The 18,620-nt window shown below is 44.3% G+C and overlaps 1 protein-coding gene across 7 annotated transcripts in view; it reads left to right on the top strand.

Annotated features, from left to right (window-relative positions):
- The window catches only part of MIER1 (MIER1 transcriptional regulator), a 472,995-nt gene that overhangs the window by 98,799 nt on the left and 355,576 nt on the right, over nucleotides 1-18,620 (top strand). For 4 of the 7 annotated variants that reach the window (XM_085602332.1, XM_085602330.1, XM_085602336.1 and 1 more), the window contains exons 3-4: nucleotides 6,182-6,341; nucleotides 12,001-12,143. In XM_085602332.1, the coding sequence (XP_085458458.1) occupies nucleotides 6,209-6,341; nucleotides 12,001-12,143 (276 nt within the window). In that variant the 5' untranslated portion in view covers nucleotides 6,182-6,208. The remainder of the gene's footprint in view (nucleotides 1-6,181; nucleotides 6,342-12,000; nucleotides 12,144-18,620) is intronic. The other 3 variants (XM_085602335.1, XM_085602331.1, XM_085602341.1) reach the window with 2 other exon arrangements.

Raw genomic sequence — 18,620 nt, 5'->3', positions numbered from 1 at the left:
AGTGACCTCACCATGAAAACCAAAATTGCATCGGTCACATCGACTTGCTTCTGTCAGCTGAGAAAGATGAGGAAGATCAGCAGACTCCTTACGAGGGAACCATTGACTCAGGCTGTCCTTGCCGTGGTGATATCACATTTAGACAATGCCAACTCTTTATTTTGGTATCCCATTGTATCTTACTAAGTGACTACAACTAGCACAGAACCAGGCAGTTAGATTGATTTTCCAGCAACCTAGATGGGAACACGTCTCCCCCTCATGAGGCAGTTACATTGGCCCCCCATCCTACAACGATCAGCTTTCAAAGTGGGCTGTCTGATCTTTAAGTCCTTGTATGGTCCTACCCCAAAATTAATCTCCAGCCTTATTCATAGGCATTTACCTACTCGCAACCTGCATTTAGCTCACATGAACTTCTTGGCCACACCCTCCTACAAACTAAAGCGACAATGTGGCTGCAGAATTGCAGTGCTGGCACCTGGATTTTGGAATTCTCTTCCTCCTAACCTCAGAGTATGTACGAACCTTTTGAAATTCAGAAAACTCCTCAAGACTTGGTTATTCACCCAAGCCTATGACTGAACCTAAGCATATAATAAATCAATAGGGCTCCAGCGTATCTTAAAATTAGCGCCAAGAAACCAATTGGTGTATATGCGCTTTGCAAGAGACTTTCACATAACATAGTAGAGGTCGAAGTTGCTGACCTTAAAGCCAAGGTGACCCACCTCCTTCCTCACTTATATGAATGAGATCCATCATCATGCTGAAGGTGCGTAGAACTGCTCACAACGCAATAATATGCGTTTGAATGGCTTTCCCGGGGATGCTGAAAGCACTCGAGCGGCAGAATTTCTGGAGGACTGGCTTGAATCTTAGATATCAACTGATAAATTGCCGCTCTGATTTGCTGTTGAACCTGTCCCCAGTGAACTTGCCCCCAGGCCTACCCATAATTGCGCGATTCTTTGACTTTAAAGACAGGGACCTCATCCTACTCGAAGTTCGTGCACAAAATGACCTCCACTGCCAAAACTCAATGTTGGACTTGGCCCTTTTTGCAGGGTTATCCCCAAACTTTTTGCTTCTTCCTCCTATTTTTTCCTGACCTGTTGTTGGTTTTAAGACTATGGGCACTTTACTACTAAGTAGAGTGGACAAAGGGTGCCCGGCACCTGGAGCTACTGCCCCCTACTCTCTAACGCCACAGAGTTTGGAGAACCATGAAAGGCCTGGTGCCTGGCTCTCATCACAGTGGCCACTGTGGCTTGCTGTCCTAGTGGACAGAGTTGCCACTGGGAGTGGAGCAGGAGTCACCCCAGGGGTGAACTGGCTATGCGGGTACTGTATACTTGTTGGGACACATCTGTGAGCAAAGTAAGTTTAGGCTCTGCACAGATGGAGTCCACAGTTGAAGAGGAGGGTTACCCATGGGTCAGTTTAGTGGGCCCTGAGAGTATGGCTAGAGGATCACACTGGGTTCAGGAAGGCGTAGACCGGGAATAGACACCTGCTGTTGCAGGCCAGGTTCCATGTTCTACCACCCCAAGCAGGGAAGCCCATAGAGGTATGGATTGGTCTACCCTGGCTTTAGGCTGGAAGGGGGTTGTGTTGGGCCTGGCCCTTTTTGCAGGGTTACCCCCAAACTTTTTGCTTCTTCCTCCTATTTTTTCCTGACCTGTTGTTGTTGGTTTTAGGACTCTGGGCACTTTACAACTGCTAATCAGTGCTAAAGTGCATATGCTCTCTGTGTAAATTATGAACATGATTGGTTATCCATGATTGACATATTTGACTTACTGGTCAGTCCCTGGTAAAGTGCACTAATTGTGCCAGGGCTGGTAAATCAAATGCTACTAGTGGGCCTGCAACACTGATTGTGCCACCCCCATGAGTAGCTCTGAAAAGGTAACTTGGACGTGCCACTGCTGTGTCTGTGCGCAGTTGTTAATTGCCATGTCGACTTGGCAAGTGCACCCACTTGCCAGACCCTAACCGTCCATTTTCTTACATGTTTGTCACCCCTAAGGTAGGCCCAAGGTACCCCTGTGGGCAGGGTGCAGTGTATGTGAAAGGTAGGACATGCCCTGATGTGTGTGGCATGTCCTGATTACTGCTACTTTTGTTTTTCACCATTGCAAGGCTACCTGTTCCCTTAGGACAGAATGGAGAGTTTGTTTATAATATCTTAAAAACATAACTGCCCCTGGGAACAAGGTAGGAAAATAACGTTTAGTATGCCTGAAGTCAGAATGTTAAAATGCATCTTTTAGTGAGGGTGATTTTTACATTCTGTGTTTGAAAATACCACTTTTAGAAAGTAGGTATTTTCTTGCTATGCCATCCTGTGTGCCATATAGTACTGTCTGGCTTTGGAGTGACGGGCTGGGGATGTGCAGTGGCTCCAGAAGGTATGGATGAGTCCGCGCTAGGCTGAATTGGAGTGGTGGGAGGAGTAGCACCTGCAGCTGCATAGGGCTGTGTCTGCCTTCTACAATGATGGCTCCACCCCCCTGTGGTGTGTTTGGAGCCAGGGATCACACTGACAATGGAGGATGTTGTGCACTTGCAAAGTGCCCCCCAGAAATGGTTTTGGCTGGGCACAGGGCTTCTCTGCACAAAGAGAACAAAGACATTTGGGGTATACGTATTAGACCTAGAACCCCTGAACTTTAGATTACTTCTGGAATCAAGAGGACCCTTTGCCAAGGAGAAGAGCTGCAGAAACTGAGGAGAAGTACTGCCCTTTCTGTGTGTCTGGGGTTGGCCTACAGTTGCTGTTTCTGCCAAGGAAAGGAAAAGGACTTTGCTCTGTGCTGTGTCCCCTGTCCCTTGCTTGATACAAGTCTCCAAGGGCTTGAGTAGAGCTTGCCTCCTGTTTTGAAGTCTCAGGAGCACAAAGGCTTCACCCCCAGTTCCCCTGAACTTCCTTGCTGGGAGTTCTGATCTGCCAGGAGTGCCTGTGACTGTGTGGGGCCTCTGGAGGTTGTTTGTGCTGCTGGGAGCTGGTAAGCAACGCAACAAGAAAGTCGACGCATCGCTCTTCTTGTGACCATTTTTCTGACGCAATGCCGTGGTGCGAGAAGAATCTCCCCGCACCGCCACGCTGCTGCTGAAACCGACACAGCGCCTGTTGCCGCTGAAGAATTGACGCATCGAGGGATCGCGGCTGAAGAACTCAACGCAGGGCCGCTCGATGCCACTGCATCGTTCGCCGACGCATTCCGGTTTTCCACGCATCATCCCTGTGCGTCAAGTTTTCACCGACGCATCACCTGCGGATCGGAGTCGTCTCCGAATCGACACATCGCTTCCCCCAGCAGACCGGGCCCGACGCACCGCTCCCCTGCCAAATATCAATTGGGAGGTAAAGATTTTTGCAACGGTTTTGGCCACCTGGTTTTAACCACCCGGATGCGGCCAGTCTTGCAGTCTCTGATTCATTCAGACCAATGTGGTTTTATGCTCTGCAGGAGTACTGGACACTGTTTGCAGTGCCTGCATGTAGCCCTAGCCCACCGTCACCTACTCACAGCTCCATTAGCTTTGCTCCTAATAGACTTTCAGAAGGCAGTTGACACAGTGCACTGGGGTTATTTAGCTCGAGTGCTGGAGGTAGCTGGGTTTGGACCCCACTTTCGGAGTCTGATGTGAGTTCTCTATTCTAAATTCACAGCCTGTGTACAGGTGAAAGGCGTGGTTTCTGATGAGTTTCACATCCGTGTGGGTAATAGACAGCACTGCCCCCCTACTTTTTGCGTTGGCTATAGAGCCCCTAGCTAGACTCCAATGATGCAATGCCCAGAATTGTGGATGGGAGTTGGACTTGGGCCCTGAGGACCGTATAGGCCTCTACACTGATAATGTAGTGCTGTACCGCTCACACCCACCGGACACCGGCCCTCAATCCTCTCGTCCCTTGCAATTTTTCATGGAGGCCTCCGGTTTGGTCATGAACCCCACCAAATCGGTTTCTGTGCCCCTAGTGCCTTCTCACGACTGCTTTAACTGGCAACCTAACATTCTCCTTGTCAATGCGCTCCCTAAGAAGGGGGTCTTGGAATGGTTAACTTATATTTCCTGGCCACTAATCTTTTGGTCATTAATGATTGGCTTACTGGGGGTTGGTTGGGCCCAGTGTATAGGAGAGAGTTCAATACACTGGGTTTCCCATGCATTATGTCTTTAATCTATAGTACTACCATACCAAACACGATACCAGAGGTGACCCATCTAGTATTTACAGGGTGGAGGGAGGCTCAGAAACCTACAGGGTGGTGGAAGAAACTAACTCAGCATACCACAGTGTGGCATGGTACATGGTTGAGAGAGGTGGCAACACCTGAGGGTTTTTCTCGTTGGGACAGCACAGGTATCACCCTTTTAGGTAATGTCTGGGTAGACTAGCATGCATATGGTCTCCTTCCAGAATCTCCAGGACCCCGCTATAGTGAGGTGATCTCGGACTGCGAAACGGCACCCGAAAATGCTGTGGGGTACATTATGGCTGAAGAGAGGTAAACCTGATCTCTTCATCAGATGAAGACTGTGTACTAATCACCCGCCTTTTATCACTGCTCTAAACATTAACAGCCAGTATAACCATCTCATGTGTTTTACCATTGTATGCCTAGTAACTTGTTTTGTTTATTGGTCCTGAAGAATGCCCATGAACTCCAGCTGGAGTTGCGTGAGGGCAGAAACATGTTGACCTCTAGCAGGGATATATTTGCTCTTAACCCCTAGTCCTCTTTGCTTTTAATCATGCCCAAGGGTACCACTGAATTAAGTTATTGGGTCCCATGAGACAGTTTTAAACATTTCACATGTTTCTTATTCACTCATCCGATTAGTCCCCCCTCATTGAAAACATCTCAGCTCCTCTCCACAAAATTTCTTTCGGTGGAGAGTTGTAGTCCACACCTGGAACCTTGCGGGCCCGGTGTGAGGAGGGAGCCCCATGATGAAACATGTCGCTTTCGGGTGAGTGCGGGTTCTCGTCCTTAAAGAAAATATTCTCCTTTAATCCACCCCCCCCCCCCCCAGTTGTTGAGAACGTACCTTTTTGTGAGTCTAATAAGTTTGGTGCAAACCTTTTACTTAAACACTGCCTATCTTACTCCCGTCATGCAGTTTTTTGCTGGCCTGGTGATTGACCCTACCTGCTATTGTTGTTCCCATTCAGCTGCAGATATCTTTCACATGGTGATGTTCTGTCCTTTCATAACCTGTTATTGGGAAGTGGTGGTAGCTGAATTATCAGCTGTACTGGACCGGATGCAGGAACTCTCTTCTTTGCTGATCCTCTTGGGAGTGGATGATGGTCTGGGGGCTCTAGGGCACCGCTTTATTTGTTGCACATTCGAAGGCTCCTGGGGCAACATCGCTTGCATAGGATGGTGTGGGGTGGACTGGTGTGTGCAGCATGAAAAGACAGTGTATGTGGCCAGGGGTTGTGCAACTAAACATCCAAGAGTCTGGGGTAAATGGCTTGGGGCTTTGGATATGGGCGCTGGGTTAAAATGAGAAAGCAACAATTTCCAGGTTTCTTTATTCCTGAAAATGCTGAGTTGATCATGATGATGAGCTTACTGCTAATCTTATTTGTCACTGCACAATATGTATCATGGACTGACTATGTGACTTGTTGTTCCTTTCAAAAAACAATAAAAATGTGTTTATAAGAAAAGAGAAAAAAGAAGAAAAAGGAAATATATATATAAATATATATGGGAAATGGGCCTGATTAAGGGAGTCTAGTGGCAGGCATGGGGCGTGAAGGGGTCAACCTCCTGTTTATGTTAAATACTGTTCACGTCTGCGTTGCCTGTCTGAACAAGCAGGGACAAGTGAGTAGGAGCAAAAAGCGTAAATAAATGTAAAGTTACATTATGCTGTATTTTTACAATTGAATTATAGTGTTTTTTCTCTGAAAAGTGAGGTCCTTTTAAAAAAAAAAATTAACTAGTGGCTTATTGTTGTTGGATGGCACAATTTAATTTATCAAACTGGTTTAGAAAATACAGGCAGAAATGATTTACGTGCAAACTCAACCTGCATGCCCATAAAGTCCGAATTATACTCATTTTTATGCTGGGCTAGTGGTTGGGAAATTGAAATTATATGCCTACCTTTTTTTTTTTTATAATGAAATCTTTTTTTACTTTTTTTTTCTGAGACTGTTGTGTTTCATAGGATTTAGAAAATGACAAAGGAAGAATATTACTGCACCAAACGTGACAGTAAGGGAAAATTAAAGTTCCAGTGCCTAATCTGTGGTCGGATTTTATCGCGAAGACAGCGGATTTATTCTCACTTAAAGAGTGCTCATGATCAAAGTGAGTTGAAGATTTATTATTCCTTATGTGCAGTAAATTAAGAAATCAGCATTGTTGTGAATGTTCATACTTAAACAATTGCCTACAGGCAAGATTGTTTTAGCCTAGTCCTTTAAGCCTTATTGCCCTTTGCCATGAGCATAAATAGCTTATAATTGCCCATCCCAAAATTAAAAGGTGAAGGTACATAATGAGGAAAAGGTGAATAAAGATCCAGTAGTACTGTTGTTGGCAGCATATGAACAACAAAGTTATTAGCACTTTTCCCTCCCAGCTCACTCCCCACATACGGAAGCACCTGCCAGCTCTCTAGCTTCTTGCCCATACGCCAGACTTTCATTGACCAAAGACCAAATCCATTCATTAGTAGTTAACCTATGCCTTTTCGGATGTTTGATTTGGCTAAGCCCATCTCAATAATGGGGTTGCAGTTATTTACTTTTCCCCGGTTTGATTTGTAATATGATATTATATCAATAATCATGTTAGAATGGCAGGACTAGGGCAAAAAGTGGCAGCTAGCTAGAGGTGGGCAGCGGCTACTTCAGAGGGAACTGCTAATCCCGCCCCATGTAGTGCTCAGCCAGATTTATGAGTACATACTTTGATTGATATGCCTGCTAATGATGGATACAGGCTGGAAAAAGGCTTACCAGTCTGACTTGATTGGCCACTCCATTGAAGTATTCTGTCTGGATTCTCGCAGGTAATGGTGTGAGCTGTTGTAGAAACATTAAACGTACCAAAGCGCTATAGTATCTCGACATGAAGTGACCGCTCTGTTTTTTACCTAGGCGTGGGGCATGGAACAGTTTCCTCCAGAGCACTCTAAGGTGCTTATGACCACAAATCATAGGGCGTACAACTGTAAAGACTCTGGTTTGGAAGGGGCAGGCATATCTTGGCTCTGGTTGACCTGCAGAAGAAAGAATGGAGAAACAGCAAAAGCCATCTCAGAAAGGGTTTTCTACCTTGGTCACCCAAGTGCGCCTCAAACTCTACTCCTGGCAGACAAGACTGTTCCACCCTGAGGCAGTGTCTGTTTCAACTCCCTCTCAGGATGTGAAATATTACCTCACCTGACACCATTCCAGCTGTTTTGTGGTGATCTTCCCTTGCCCCTTGAGGTGCGTTCTCACCTTACCTCTAGTAGTGATCACCCATGTAAACCCCAACCTGGCTGGAACGCTCCCTATTCCCCTTCCCCTTCCCCATGCTTAATCCGTTGTCATACCCAGTTTTTTCCTTATTCTTATTTGCCCTGGACGATCATTTCTACCATCTAAAGTTTGAGCTCCTAAAGGTTATTGCATTTTTACTACAGGTGCTTCACTTTCACAGTGGTGCCAGTGGCACGTGTTTGTGTTGCCTTGGTTTTCTCCAAATCTTACCACTCTTGCCCTAACATGCAATTACATGCTTCTTTGCTTTGTGCCAACCCGAGAAATCAATAAATAAATGTTGCAAAAAGTAAGGTCTTTGTTAACTTGCTGTTAACAAAGACCTTACCAGCGGATGTAGTGGACAAGAGATGAAGAATTATATTTGGTGTGCCCCCCACATTGTCTTCTTAGAATTGGCTGGATCAAAGGGCATTTGGGGCGAAAGCACTTGCAAAATGGAAGAAACCATTGGCAGCTGTGTCAATACAAAATGGTGACCAGAATAAGACCAGTATCTCCACTGACAAACCATTCTCTGACTCTAGGGTGGAGGTTTCTGGTAACAACTTGCAGCAGCTGCCATTTCAACCTACATTGCAGGCATCTGAAGATGCTGTCCAGAGCAGGTCGGTCTCTACTCCGGTACGAAAGGCAGAGGGAGCCTATCAAGTTGAACAGCAGTCAAAGATGTTGTCTGACAGCAAAGTACAAGGAAAGAAGTGGGTGTATCCAGTGCAAGAGACTACAGTACAACAGAAAGAGGCGTTATAAACAGATGTTAGGGATATATTAAGCATCCAAACAAGCATTCAAATGCCCTGCTCCTATAATACTTGCATCCCTCCCTCTCAACTACTGCACAGATAGCCTTAGCAGATGGAGGGAGCACGTGTTACTTAGGGAAAAGAACTTAAAGAATGCCAAAAGACAATCTGTGTGTCTTGGTATTCCCAGAAGTCCCCGAGTGGAGAGACACTAGATTTATTTCCAATTGTTTCAGAAAACTTTTTTTTTTTTTTATTCGATTGTATCCGATTTATCCATATCCCAAAGTGTACATAGATTTCCTCTTTGGAACCAAAGGAATCTCAAACCCAGAGAAATCCTAATTTATGTTGGTTTGTTTTTGCTTTGTCAAATCGGAGATGACCATGCAAGGCCATTTAGTTGCTCTTCCATAGATGGTTGGACATTTCATATTCGTACAGACTTCTGCCACACCACAGTTTAGTGTCTGAGGTAGTTACACCAAATGATACCTCCTTTGTAGAAAGTTGCCTCCATCTTTTTCTCAGTCCAGCCATTAAAACAGGGAATAATTTGTGGAGGGCTCAGTTTGTTTTCATAAATTTAGGTTCACGAGTAGATAAATTACTGGCAGAACGGGTATAATTAAACAAAATGAATGATGTGTGTCTCATTGTTGATTTGATACGGGAACAAAGGAGTAGTATTAAAAAGAAATATAAAAAGCTTTTGATTTGTTTTATCAAACGGTCTCCTTCAGGACTGCTTGATGTAGTTTGCCAATTACTGTGTTAGGTCCGGGATGGTGGTGGAATGTTCTCCCCTAATGGCTGTTGGAGACAGGTAGGGTAAGGGTTGCTTTTTAGGTCGAGCCTGGGCAGCGCATGCGCTGCTGCGAGACTTCGGGTACTCTGGTATGGACTTGAACCTCAGCCCACTCTCTGCCCATCTTTCCAGTTGGCTCCAGTTGCTGTCGTATCTAAATGGTTGCTTATGATTTGTTCACAGGCTTGTTGGTCCCTTCTTAGTAATGACTTGTCTGCATTTGTAACCGCCCATCAGGACTGAACCTTTTACCGTGTCCTTCACTGATTAGCTTTTATTCGCCCTTTGAGAACTCTTTGCTCACTTTTTCAAAAGAGCACTGGTGAGACGTCAGCTTTAGTAATGCTGTCCACTTTTATTAAAATGTATTTGCAGCACGCCAGCTTATATTTTTATTAGGAATGGCGTCCGCTTGATATTTATAAAATCCGCAGTTCATCCAACTTGCAGCTTTTCATCGACATTATTTGTATTTTTTTGGCAGTGCGGTCCGCTTTTAGTATAGTGGCCGCACTCCGTTCGTTCTTTCTTTTCTTTGCTAGTGTGGCTTGACAAACTCAGTTCGGCATTCTGAAAGCCCCGCCCCGCACCACTCCAGTGAAAGGCGTGGTTCGCCAAACTCTAGTTTTTCAATATTTGATTTTTACTAAAAGCATAAAATATTTAAAAAACTAGAGTTTGCCGAGCCTCGCCTTTCTCTACTTCTGCGCCACTCCAAACTCTGTTCATTCGCCTTGCAATCCCAGTTATTTCCAGAGCGCAGTGCTGCCGCTTGTCTGCGTCTCCTTTGGTCCCGCACCCCTCTCATTGTCTATGTTGACCGCCTCCCTCCTCTTCCCCATTTTTTCTGTCTCTGTGGTGTTCTTTTTTTTTTTACTAAATGTTACTTTTTGCGGTTAGCCAGAATGTGATCTAGCGTCCACTTAGAAAGATCGGATTGTTTTTCAAAGCACTCGTGCTGGGTTTCACTTTAATGTCGGACACGCTCCTTTCTTTAGACGCAGCTGGGGAAGGGGAAGGGGAGAGAGAGAGAGAATGAGAATTTTTTTTTGTGTGTGTTTTTTAGGTATACTATTGTAAACCAAGTGTCCTCTCACATCTAACAGTAAAACCCAGTTCTGGGCAGTCACTATAACTACAATAAATCCAGCAACAGAAGTATGGTTGAACAAAAGTAGGGCTTTCCAGCAACCAGATAGTGACTACACAATCCCTTTCAAGTGCACCCTCAGGGTTATATTGAAAACTCCGCAGTCCTGTGAAACAGGATTTGACATTCAAGAAGAATGTGGCACTGTAATGTCAACAAGGATGCTCACAACCCCATCCTGTGTATTCTGCCAGGTTCAGAGGAGTCATCTCTGTCCATTCGGGTCAGTCTGTTGTTTCAGTGAAAATTTAGCTTGTATAGATCCATGGAGTATGTTATGCAGTGGCTTAAAGGTATGTTTTTAAAAACACTAACATTATGTTCACACATAAAAGGAACAGTTAAGGCATTCAAAAATAAAGAGTTGTCAGTGACATCTATTTAGAAACAATTAAAAGAGATATATGTACTAGTCTCATGTCATGCATGCTCTACCCAGAAGAGAGCCTGCTGCACATATTGACTATGGTAAAATGAAGTCTGGGCACTGCTTGATATATAACATCCACTTTTATCAGTATTTAAGTTTTATTTGCTAATTATGTGTCACTGCTACTAAGTATGCAGATACCTAGCAGATTTCTAATTCTGTTTTACCTTATCTGGCAGAGACCATTTAAAAACTGGAAATGCCTAGACCATTACCTTGGTGAGACAGCATCAAATATGTCACACAAATAATTGTATGTGGTAATCATGACCTCAGCCTTCCATATGGTGGACTGTGGTCTACCATCAAACATCCTAGGGCAATAGTAGTGGGGGCTTCTGTGCATCCCACTGGCTTCCTTCCTTCTTAGAGAAAAATTCTCAGTTAACAGCAACATTAACCCTTTTGGTTCATCTGTGACTTGCGGTGTTCCACAGGCGTCGTCATTGTCGCCACCTTTAATATTTTCATAAGGCCTCTCATAGAATTTATAAGAGCTGATCGACTCAAGTTCAATTCATATGCTGATGGCTCATAAATCTATTTCAGTGTAAATGGGAAAGGGCCAAGTTTGCCGGCATTGATTCATGCTTCTTCAAGATTGCCGAATATTTAGGAAAAATAATCTTGAAACTGAATGTGGATACAACTGAGAATAAATACCAAGTATATTTTGACCTCCTGCAACCACAGAGTCAACTAGTAGTCTCCCACCAACTTTATAGATAAGGTCTAAAACCTTGGATTGGTTCTGAACTTGGATTCTAAGCAAATAAGTAAAGTTTTCAGCTGTGGGTGGCTCATGCTTTGTGAGCAACACAGAGTTTTTTCCTTCCTGTCATGCAACCTGTGTAAGGAAGTGGTATGAGTTTTGCTAAACTCAAAACTCTTCCAAAAGATATGCTGCTTGTGCTTCTTTACCAAATTAAGTGGTCTTCAGAATGTGGCTGATTTTCACTCTGAAGACATTTAATCATATTAGGGGCTTGTGTATCTCCCCAACACACTCAATTTACTAGCAACCTGACAAGATGACCTGAAGCATAAGCGTTTTTGGCCCTCAAGAGGTTCTCAGATCTCAAAATGTGCTCTCTCAGATAATCCGACAAGAATAACTATAATTGGCTTTTGCGGATCTATGAAAAGATTGATGCTCTTTTGGTAATTTGAATATTGTTGCTTTCTCCTGTTTTTATCTCCTCCTCTGTTTTCTTTCACCTTCCTTTGTTTTGTGCCTAGATATTGTGCAGTGTGTGATATAATAAAAAATAAAATGCTCAAGTTCAGGTGTATCCTTCTCTAAAATTATTTAATTAGATGTAAAAACACAATTTCTTTTCATAGGCTCAACAAAAAGACTTCACGAAGAATATTTGGATAACAAAGCAAGAATTCTCCCTAGAAGAACTTTCCTAAGAAAAAGCAAAGTGACAACAATTGACAAAGCACAGTTTACCAAATTGGCAGAAGACGAAGAAAGCCAGGAGGTAACTAAATGTGAATGCATGATGTGCTTGTAAGAAAAATAAGACCACTGTAAAATACGATCTGATCATGGACAGTAGAAAAAGGTTACAAAGTATAGGTCTCATCTCTAAATTATCTGCAAGGCCATAAGCTTATGAAGACAGCGCTTTATGAAGCCATAGGAACATAATATTAGACAGAGATGTAATTCTGTGTTGTCTAGTGAAATTGTATGTGCATTGTGTCCTGGTTCATACAAACAATGCCAACTTTGGATGGTTTATTGCAAATGGTAAATCATGCATGGCCGTAACAAATTAGGAATTTAAAATTATCTTTGCTATTAAATGACTCCAGTACTCCCTGATTAACTTGGACAAATAATTTCAGTAAATGTTCACTACTGTGGTAATTCTTGAGTTAATTGTCAAGTTCGAGGTAATGTGCTTTCGGTTTTTCTTAAACCAGAGCATCATGAAAATGTTCTCTCAATCAAAAGCAAAGCCCTCCCAAAAGGCAAACTGAATCCCACTGTTAAAGATCTTCTTTAGAGAAGTGTGGCACAGGAAAATGATCGTTTTTGATGTTAACTCCACAAAGAACAAATGTTAACTGTCCTTCAGCAAGTCCTCTGTAGTTCACTTAGAGTTGAATTCCCAGTTTTCTAATTTGTCTGTGTCTATGAGCAAATTGGTAGACTGAATTATTAGCGAAAACTGTGGGATGTTATTGTCTGCTCCCCATTCATATAATTATGCCTCTCCTTTAAACCTAATCTTACAAAATTACCATTGTTCTGCCTGCTAAAGAAAGACCAAAAGACCACAATGCATGTGTTTTCCACACAGTATGTCATGTACCATGGTCGAAAGATAATAGTAAAGTAGATGAAGCAACCCATTTCAGATTTTAAAAATGAGAAAAGTAGAGAAGTTGAACTAATTAGATGGCGGTGACGATGCTTTCATTTAAAAATCTTACAAATCAGCTTCACTGTTGGTAGCATCTCTCACGAAATGTGTCATACTGATTGTGGGATTTCATGAATAATTTGAAAAGGTGGCCTCTCCAATGGGATAAACCTGTTTAAGGTATATCTGGAACAATATGCATCTTGAGGTGCCAGATGAGGTTGGCAATGTGCATAATTCAAGATTACGTCAGTAGTGCCTCTAATAAGGAAAGAATGGGAATAGAGTGCTGAACTGCTTTGGAGCAGGTGGCTAAGGACTTGCTAATGAAGTGTGTCAGGCTACATTTTAATGCAAATGCTTAAGCTTTCAGATATTTTATGAAATCCTTTCTATTAAAAAAGTGGGTTCAACTTTGAGATCCAGGTGACTGCATTGGATTGAATGAAACATTTAAAGTATAATTAGTAAAAACAAATGCTGGTTGGACTCTCAATAGCAACTGAAAGTGATCACAGCATGACGTTCTGTTTTGTTGTTTTTCCTGCCGAACTCATACTAGCCAGCTCAATGCTTTGTTTTAAGAGATTCTGTTTTTGCCTTCTATTTCAGGTGGGGTTTGTGACATTAAATAATCCATTCGATTTGAAAATCTTATTGAACCCACACCCATTTAGCATTATATTAATACCATATTGCAATACAAACACCACTTTCAGACAGCTTACCACACCTCCAGATATATTGTTTGACTTTTCTAAAATCCCTCTCCAACTTTCAAAGTGAGGTGCTTAAAACAAAGTATGCTTAATACTTGGGAGTGTGCTTCATTCACACAAAATGTTCAGTGTAATTTTTATGTGCATGTACCAACATGGCCATGAACCTGTATCTGTTTGGCTGCCTGGTTTGCACATTGACTCACTCTAAAGAGACTTCATTTTTTAGATTATTGGTAATGTTGGCCAATAGTTCAGAGAACATCTATACTTGGGATTATTCCAACTTTAGTTCACAGAGACTTGATGTACTGGAAGAAAAATTGTTTCCGTAAAGCTATGGTTCTCATTATGTCCTGAAAAGGCTCCCTGTAATGTGAAGTTTGAGATTTTTCCCATTTCCTCACTCACAATATAAGGGGGATTAAAATCTATAATAGCAATCGTTTGAGGTCCTAGTTATATTTCAGCCGTTGACAATAAAAGATGATTCAGGGTTTACAGAACGAAAGAAAAACTCCTATTACCTCAAAATCCAGCACGCTAAAACTCTGCTAGTGCAGCTTCTAACCCACCTAGGTTCTCATTCCAGCAATTTCTTGATCCATGGTGATTGAAACTGTTAGACATACCTCACTTCCAGCCAAACAGTTCCAGACTATCATCATTAAAGACAGAGGTCTTCAAACTTTTTGATGGCGAGATGCATCCGTCAATTTTTTTTTTAGGGATAAGGACCTCCCTTCCCTGGCAAAAATGTCTATAGAACCTTCTATTCCTTATCATCGACAACTACTGACAACCATAAATGTCCCCAATTCCCACATCAAACATTTTTACACAGTGGGGAAATAATATTAAACAATGTTTAGCAAACCAAAGGTCAGTGGGCGTGAGGGTCTTGGCCAAAGGTGTGGCTAAAAACAATGGGCCTCATTTATGAGAAATTGGCGTAGGACAGTCCCGCAAGTCTTCTTGCTGCACTGCCCTAAGCCATTGTGAAAGGGAGGAATGCATCGCACTTGTGAAATACAGTGCATTCCTGTGTTGGTGCACAAATTGCTGCTAGTGCCAACATAGGTAGGATTTTTTTGTGCAGCAAGGAGCACCTTCCTCCACAAAAACAATCCCGAGAGGCATTTTCCTCTTTCTATGTGTGCTACAGAATGCAGCACACATGGAAAGAAGAAAAAAACAAGGAGAAATGAAAACATTTCTTCTCCTTTATGCCTGCTGTGGAGATGCATATGACTTTGGGCGCTGCCCCAGGTTTACGCGATTTTGTAAATCTGCGGCAGTGTCAAAATCCATGAATGTTGCGTGCGAACACCCACTGCAATGTCCATGGAATGTCTCCTTGACCCAGAGTAAGGCAACGCAGCAACTTGCTCGGCTTTGTCTTAATCCATATCTATGAGGCCATGCAGAGCCACGCAGGGTGACTTTGCGTTGCTTAATCGATCTGATTGAGATGCATGTGCTGCCGGAGCCTCAAAAAAGTGACGCTCTTGCGTTGCAAGCCTCTCATAAATAAGCCCCATAATATTCTGTACGTTTTTTAGGTCTCTCACCATCAGGTAGTTACATATAAAACACTGGGCAGCATAAATGAAAAATACATTTTAAAGTTGTTACTCAGTAGGTAATGCACTGTAGTACATTATGAAACCCCTATTAGTTAATGTACTGCAGAGGTCCGTGTGTAACCAGAGAGCCACAGAATAAAATTGTGGTTGGTACAGTGGAGAATAGTGACTTGTGCATGCGCCCCCCCCCCCACACTTCCCAGGACTCCACGGCCTCCATGGTGGTCGCGCCCCACAGACTGTAGACCTCCGATTTAAGATGACCTAACGCTCATGTTCTCAGTCCCCTTGTATAGCAAAAGCAACTGACTGAATACTGCACTCTGCCAAGAACCCAAAGAACAATTTTTTAGTTGTTGGTTTTATAGCCTGTGAACTCGACCTGAAGGTTCCACTTTACATGAGCACCAGTTAAATTACACAAGATATTTTTTGATAGGCACGGGGAATTTAAGTTACTTCCCCATAATGTTGAGCTGACGCCGAGATTCGAAGTAGGGTGACCAACCGTCCGTAAATTTCACGGACAGTCCGTAATTTCGGCCGTCTGTCCGTTGTCCGTGAAGGATTCTTTAACGGACGCCATTTGTCCGTAATTTTAACCGGGCACCGGTCGCACCACCCTAAACTGGCACAGCTTCGACCCACCTCCCTTCTTGACTCCGATCCAGCACCAAAGCTCAGATCCCCAGCAGCATTGGGGAGGCACAGCGTGATGGCAAACCTCACACCCTCCGCCCTTGGTGAGCTGCTAAGAGGTTCTTGAAGGTGACTGAGAGGGAGGGGCTGCAGCTTCAGGGGCATCCATTCAGATGCAAACAGCCCGGAATGCGTCAATGTCTCTGCAAATTAGAGGGGCCTCACACATTCCCTTTCTGCCCAGGGCCCCAAACACCGTAGAACCGGCCCTGATTACACCAGGCAGCACGTGGTTCTCTTCACAGAGCTTAATTCCTGTCAGTAAATTGTAAGCAAACCTCGGTTCTTCAAACATGCTGTGTATAATGTAATAAAATAAAGAAATGGCACAATCGCAGCAACACTGATTAACAAAGTATGGAGGACAATCAGTTAAGTCAGTTCTCTTCCAGTATCTCTTTTAAGTACTGTACATCACAGTGGGGGTGGCAAAACTAACATTTTAGAAAGAGAGCCTGTCCTCTCGTTGTCTTGTCCAGGAGGGGGTGAGGAGCCCTACTCCACCCTGGAAGAGACCAAGATGATACTAGAATACTGCATGCCCACCCCTGTGCCCACCCTGGTGGATCCTGTTCCCCCGCCTGTGATAGCTCCTACCCCCCCCCTCCAGTGATGGCTCCTGTCCCCCCCATGTGGTGGCTCCTGTCCCCCCCCCCCCCCTCCGCCTGTGATGGCTCCTGTCCCCCCCATGTGGTGGCTCCTGTCCCCCCCCCCCCCTCCGCCTGTGATGGCTCCTGTCCCCCCCTGTGGTGGATCCCGTCCCCCCCTGTGGTGGATCCCGTCTCCGCCCTGCGTGGCTTCTGTCCCAGTCCTGGAATGGCTCCTGCAGCGAGGGTGAAGTTCTTGATGGGCCTCTTCTCAAAAAGGCTACGCTCAAAATTAATATGAAAAGGTGAACGAGTGATTAAGTGAAGGGATGGGTGGATGGCTGGATGAATTAGTGAAAGGGTGAATGGACGAATGAAAGATTGAATAGATGGCTGAGAGAGGATGGATGGATTGATGAGTGAGTGCAAGGATGGATGAGAGAAAAGGTAAATAGCTGGATGTATGGGTGGAAGGGTAGCTGGATGGGCAAAAGGGTGGATGGATGAGTGAAAGGATGGATGAGCGAAAAGGTGGATGATTGAGTGGGTGGATGGATGAGTGAAATGATGGATGGACTGATGAATTGATAAGTGCAAGGGTGAATGGATGGAGGGATGAGTGAAAGGCGAGTGAAAGGAAGGGTAGATGGACAAAAGGATGAATAGATGGGTGAAGGAGTGAAAGGATAGATGGATGAGAGAAAGGATGGATGAGTGATAGGGTCAATGGATGGATTCATGAGTGGACGAGTAGATGGATGGGTGGGTGGGTGGGTGGGTGGATGGATGGAAGGAAGGATGGCTAAGTAAAAGGGTCGATGGAGAGAGAAAGGGAGGATGGATGGATGACTGAAAGGGTGGATGGGTGGAAGGATGAGTGACTGGGTGGATGGATGAGTAAGTGAAAGGATGTCTGGATGGGTGAAAGGGTAAATGGCTGGATGGATGAGTGGATGGATGGATGGGTAGAAGAGTGGATGGATGAGTGTACAGATGGATAGGGTGAAAGGGTGGATGGATGGATAATGGATGGATGGATGAAGGGATGGATGAGTGTAATGATAGATGGAAGGATACATGATGGATAGGTTTGCAAATGGTTGAATATGTTTGGACATGGCTGGGCTTACTTATATACTATTGCGTGACCTCCTCTGATGTGTCTGTAAAACTTACCTATTGTCCTGACGTTTTGTCCTGAATTTTGACCTCCTGTCCTGAATTTGTGTCCTGAATTTTGACCCTTTGTCCTGAATTTTTACACTCACCGTCCTGAATTTGCACCAATGCCAGTTGGTCACCCTAATTCGAAGGTAGCTCTCCAGTTCCAAAGTCGGCAGCTCTGGCCGTCAGGCCACGTCCTCGCCACATTCTCATCTCAGTCAGGCACGCAACACCCATTGGACTCACAGGGCTTCAGCCCCCCCCCCCCCGTGTGGCAGCCCGGACAGCTTCCCGGGCAGACACAGCCGCACCCGAGCACTTCACAGGTCTTGTAAAGACCATTTGCATGTTAATGAGGCCTCGCTGTTGTTTCACCCCTTCTAAGAACCCCTGCAGCTCCACTCTACCTATTGCTTAATGATTCAGCCCCCCCCCCCCAAATATTTCCTTAGCTCCCCCCCCCCCCCCCCCCCCCCGCCCGGAAATTTGGCTGTAGTTGCGCCTCTGATCTCAGTCCAATACACGTAAGCAGACAACTTGTTCATTATCTCTACTCTACACAAAATAGCGTATGGGGTAAACAATCCTCTAGTGAACCTCTTTTAAGACTCTCCACATCTCCCTACAATCATCCTGCACTATTATCAACAACGCTCAAATCCCACTCATACATTGCACTACATCGATTCAGTAACTACCAGCCCCTCAAGGCTGGACCCATACTTCCACAATAAGCATTCAATCAGTTAGAAGCAGCACTGAGAACGGACTAGTCCACCTGCAGCTGAACAATCATCAAAAGTAAAGCAGTCCAAGATGGGCAAAGAAAGA

This window comes from Triturus cristatus, chromosome 4_2 (genome assembly GCF_964204655.1).
Source record: "Triturus cristatus chromosome 4_2, aTriCri1.1, whole genome shotgun sequence".
NCBI classification, from domain to species: Eukaryota; Metazoa; Chordata; class Amphibia; order Caudata; family Salamandridae; genus Triturus; species Triturus cristatus.
Note: the sequence above shows the minus strand (reverse complement) of the source record. Positions and strands in the feature narration are given on the sequence as shown.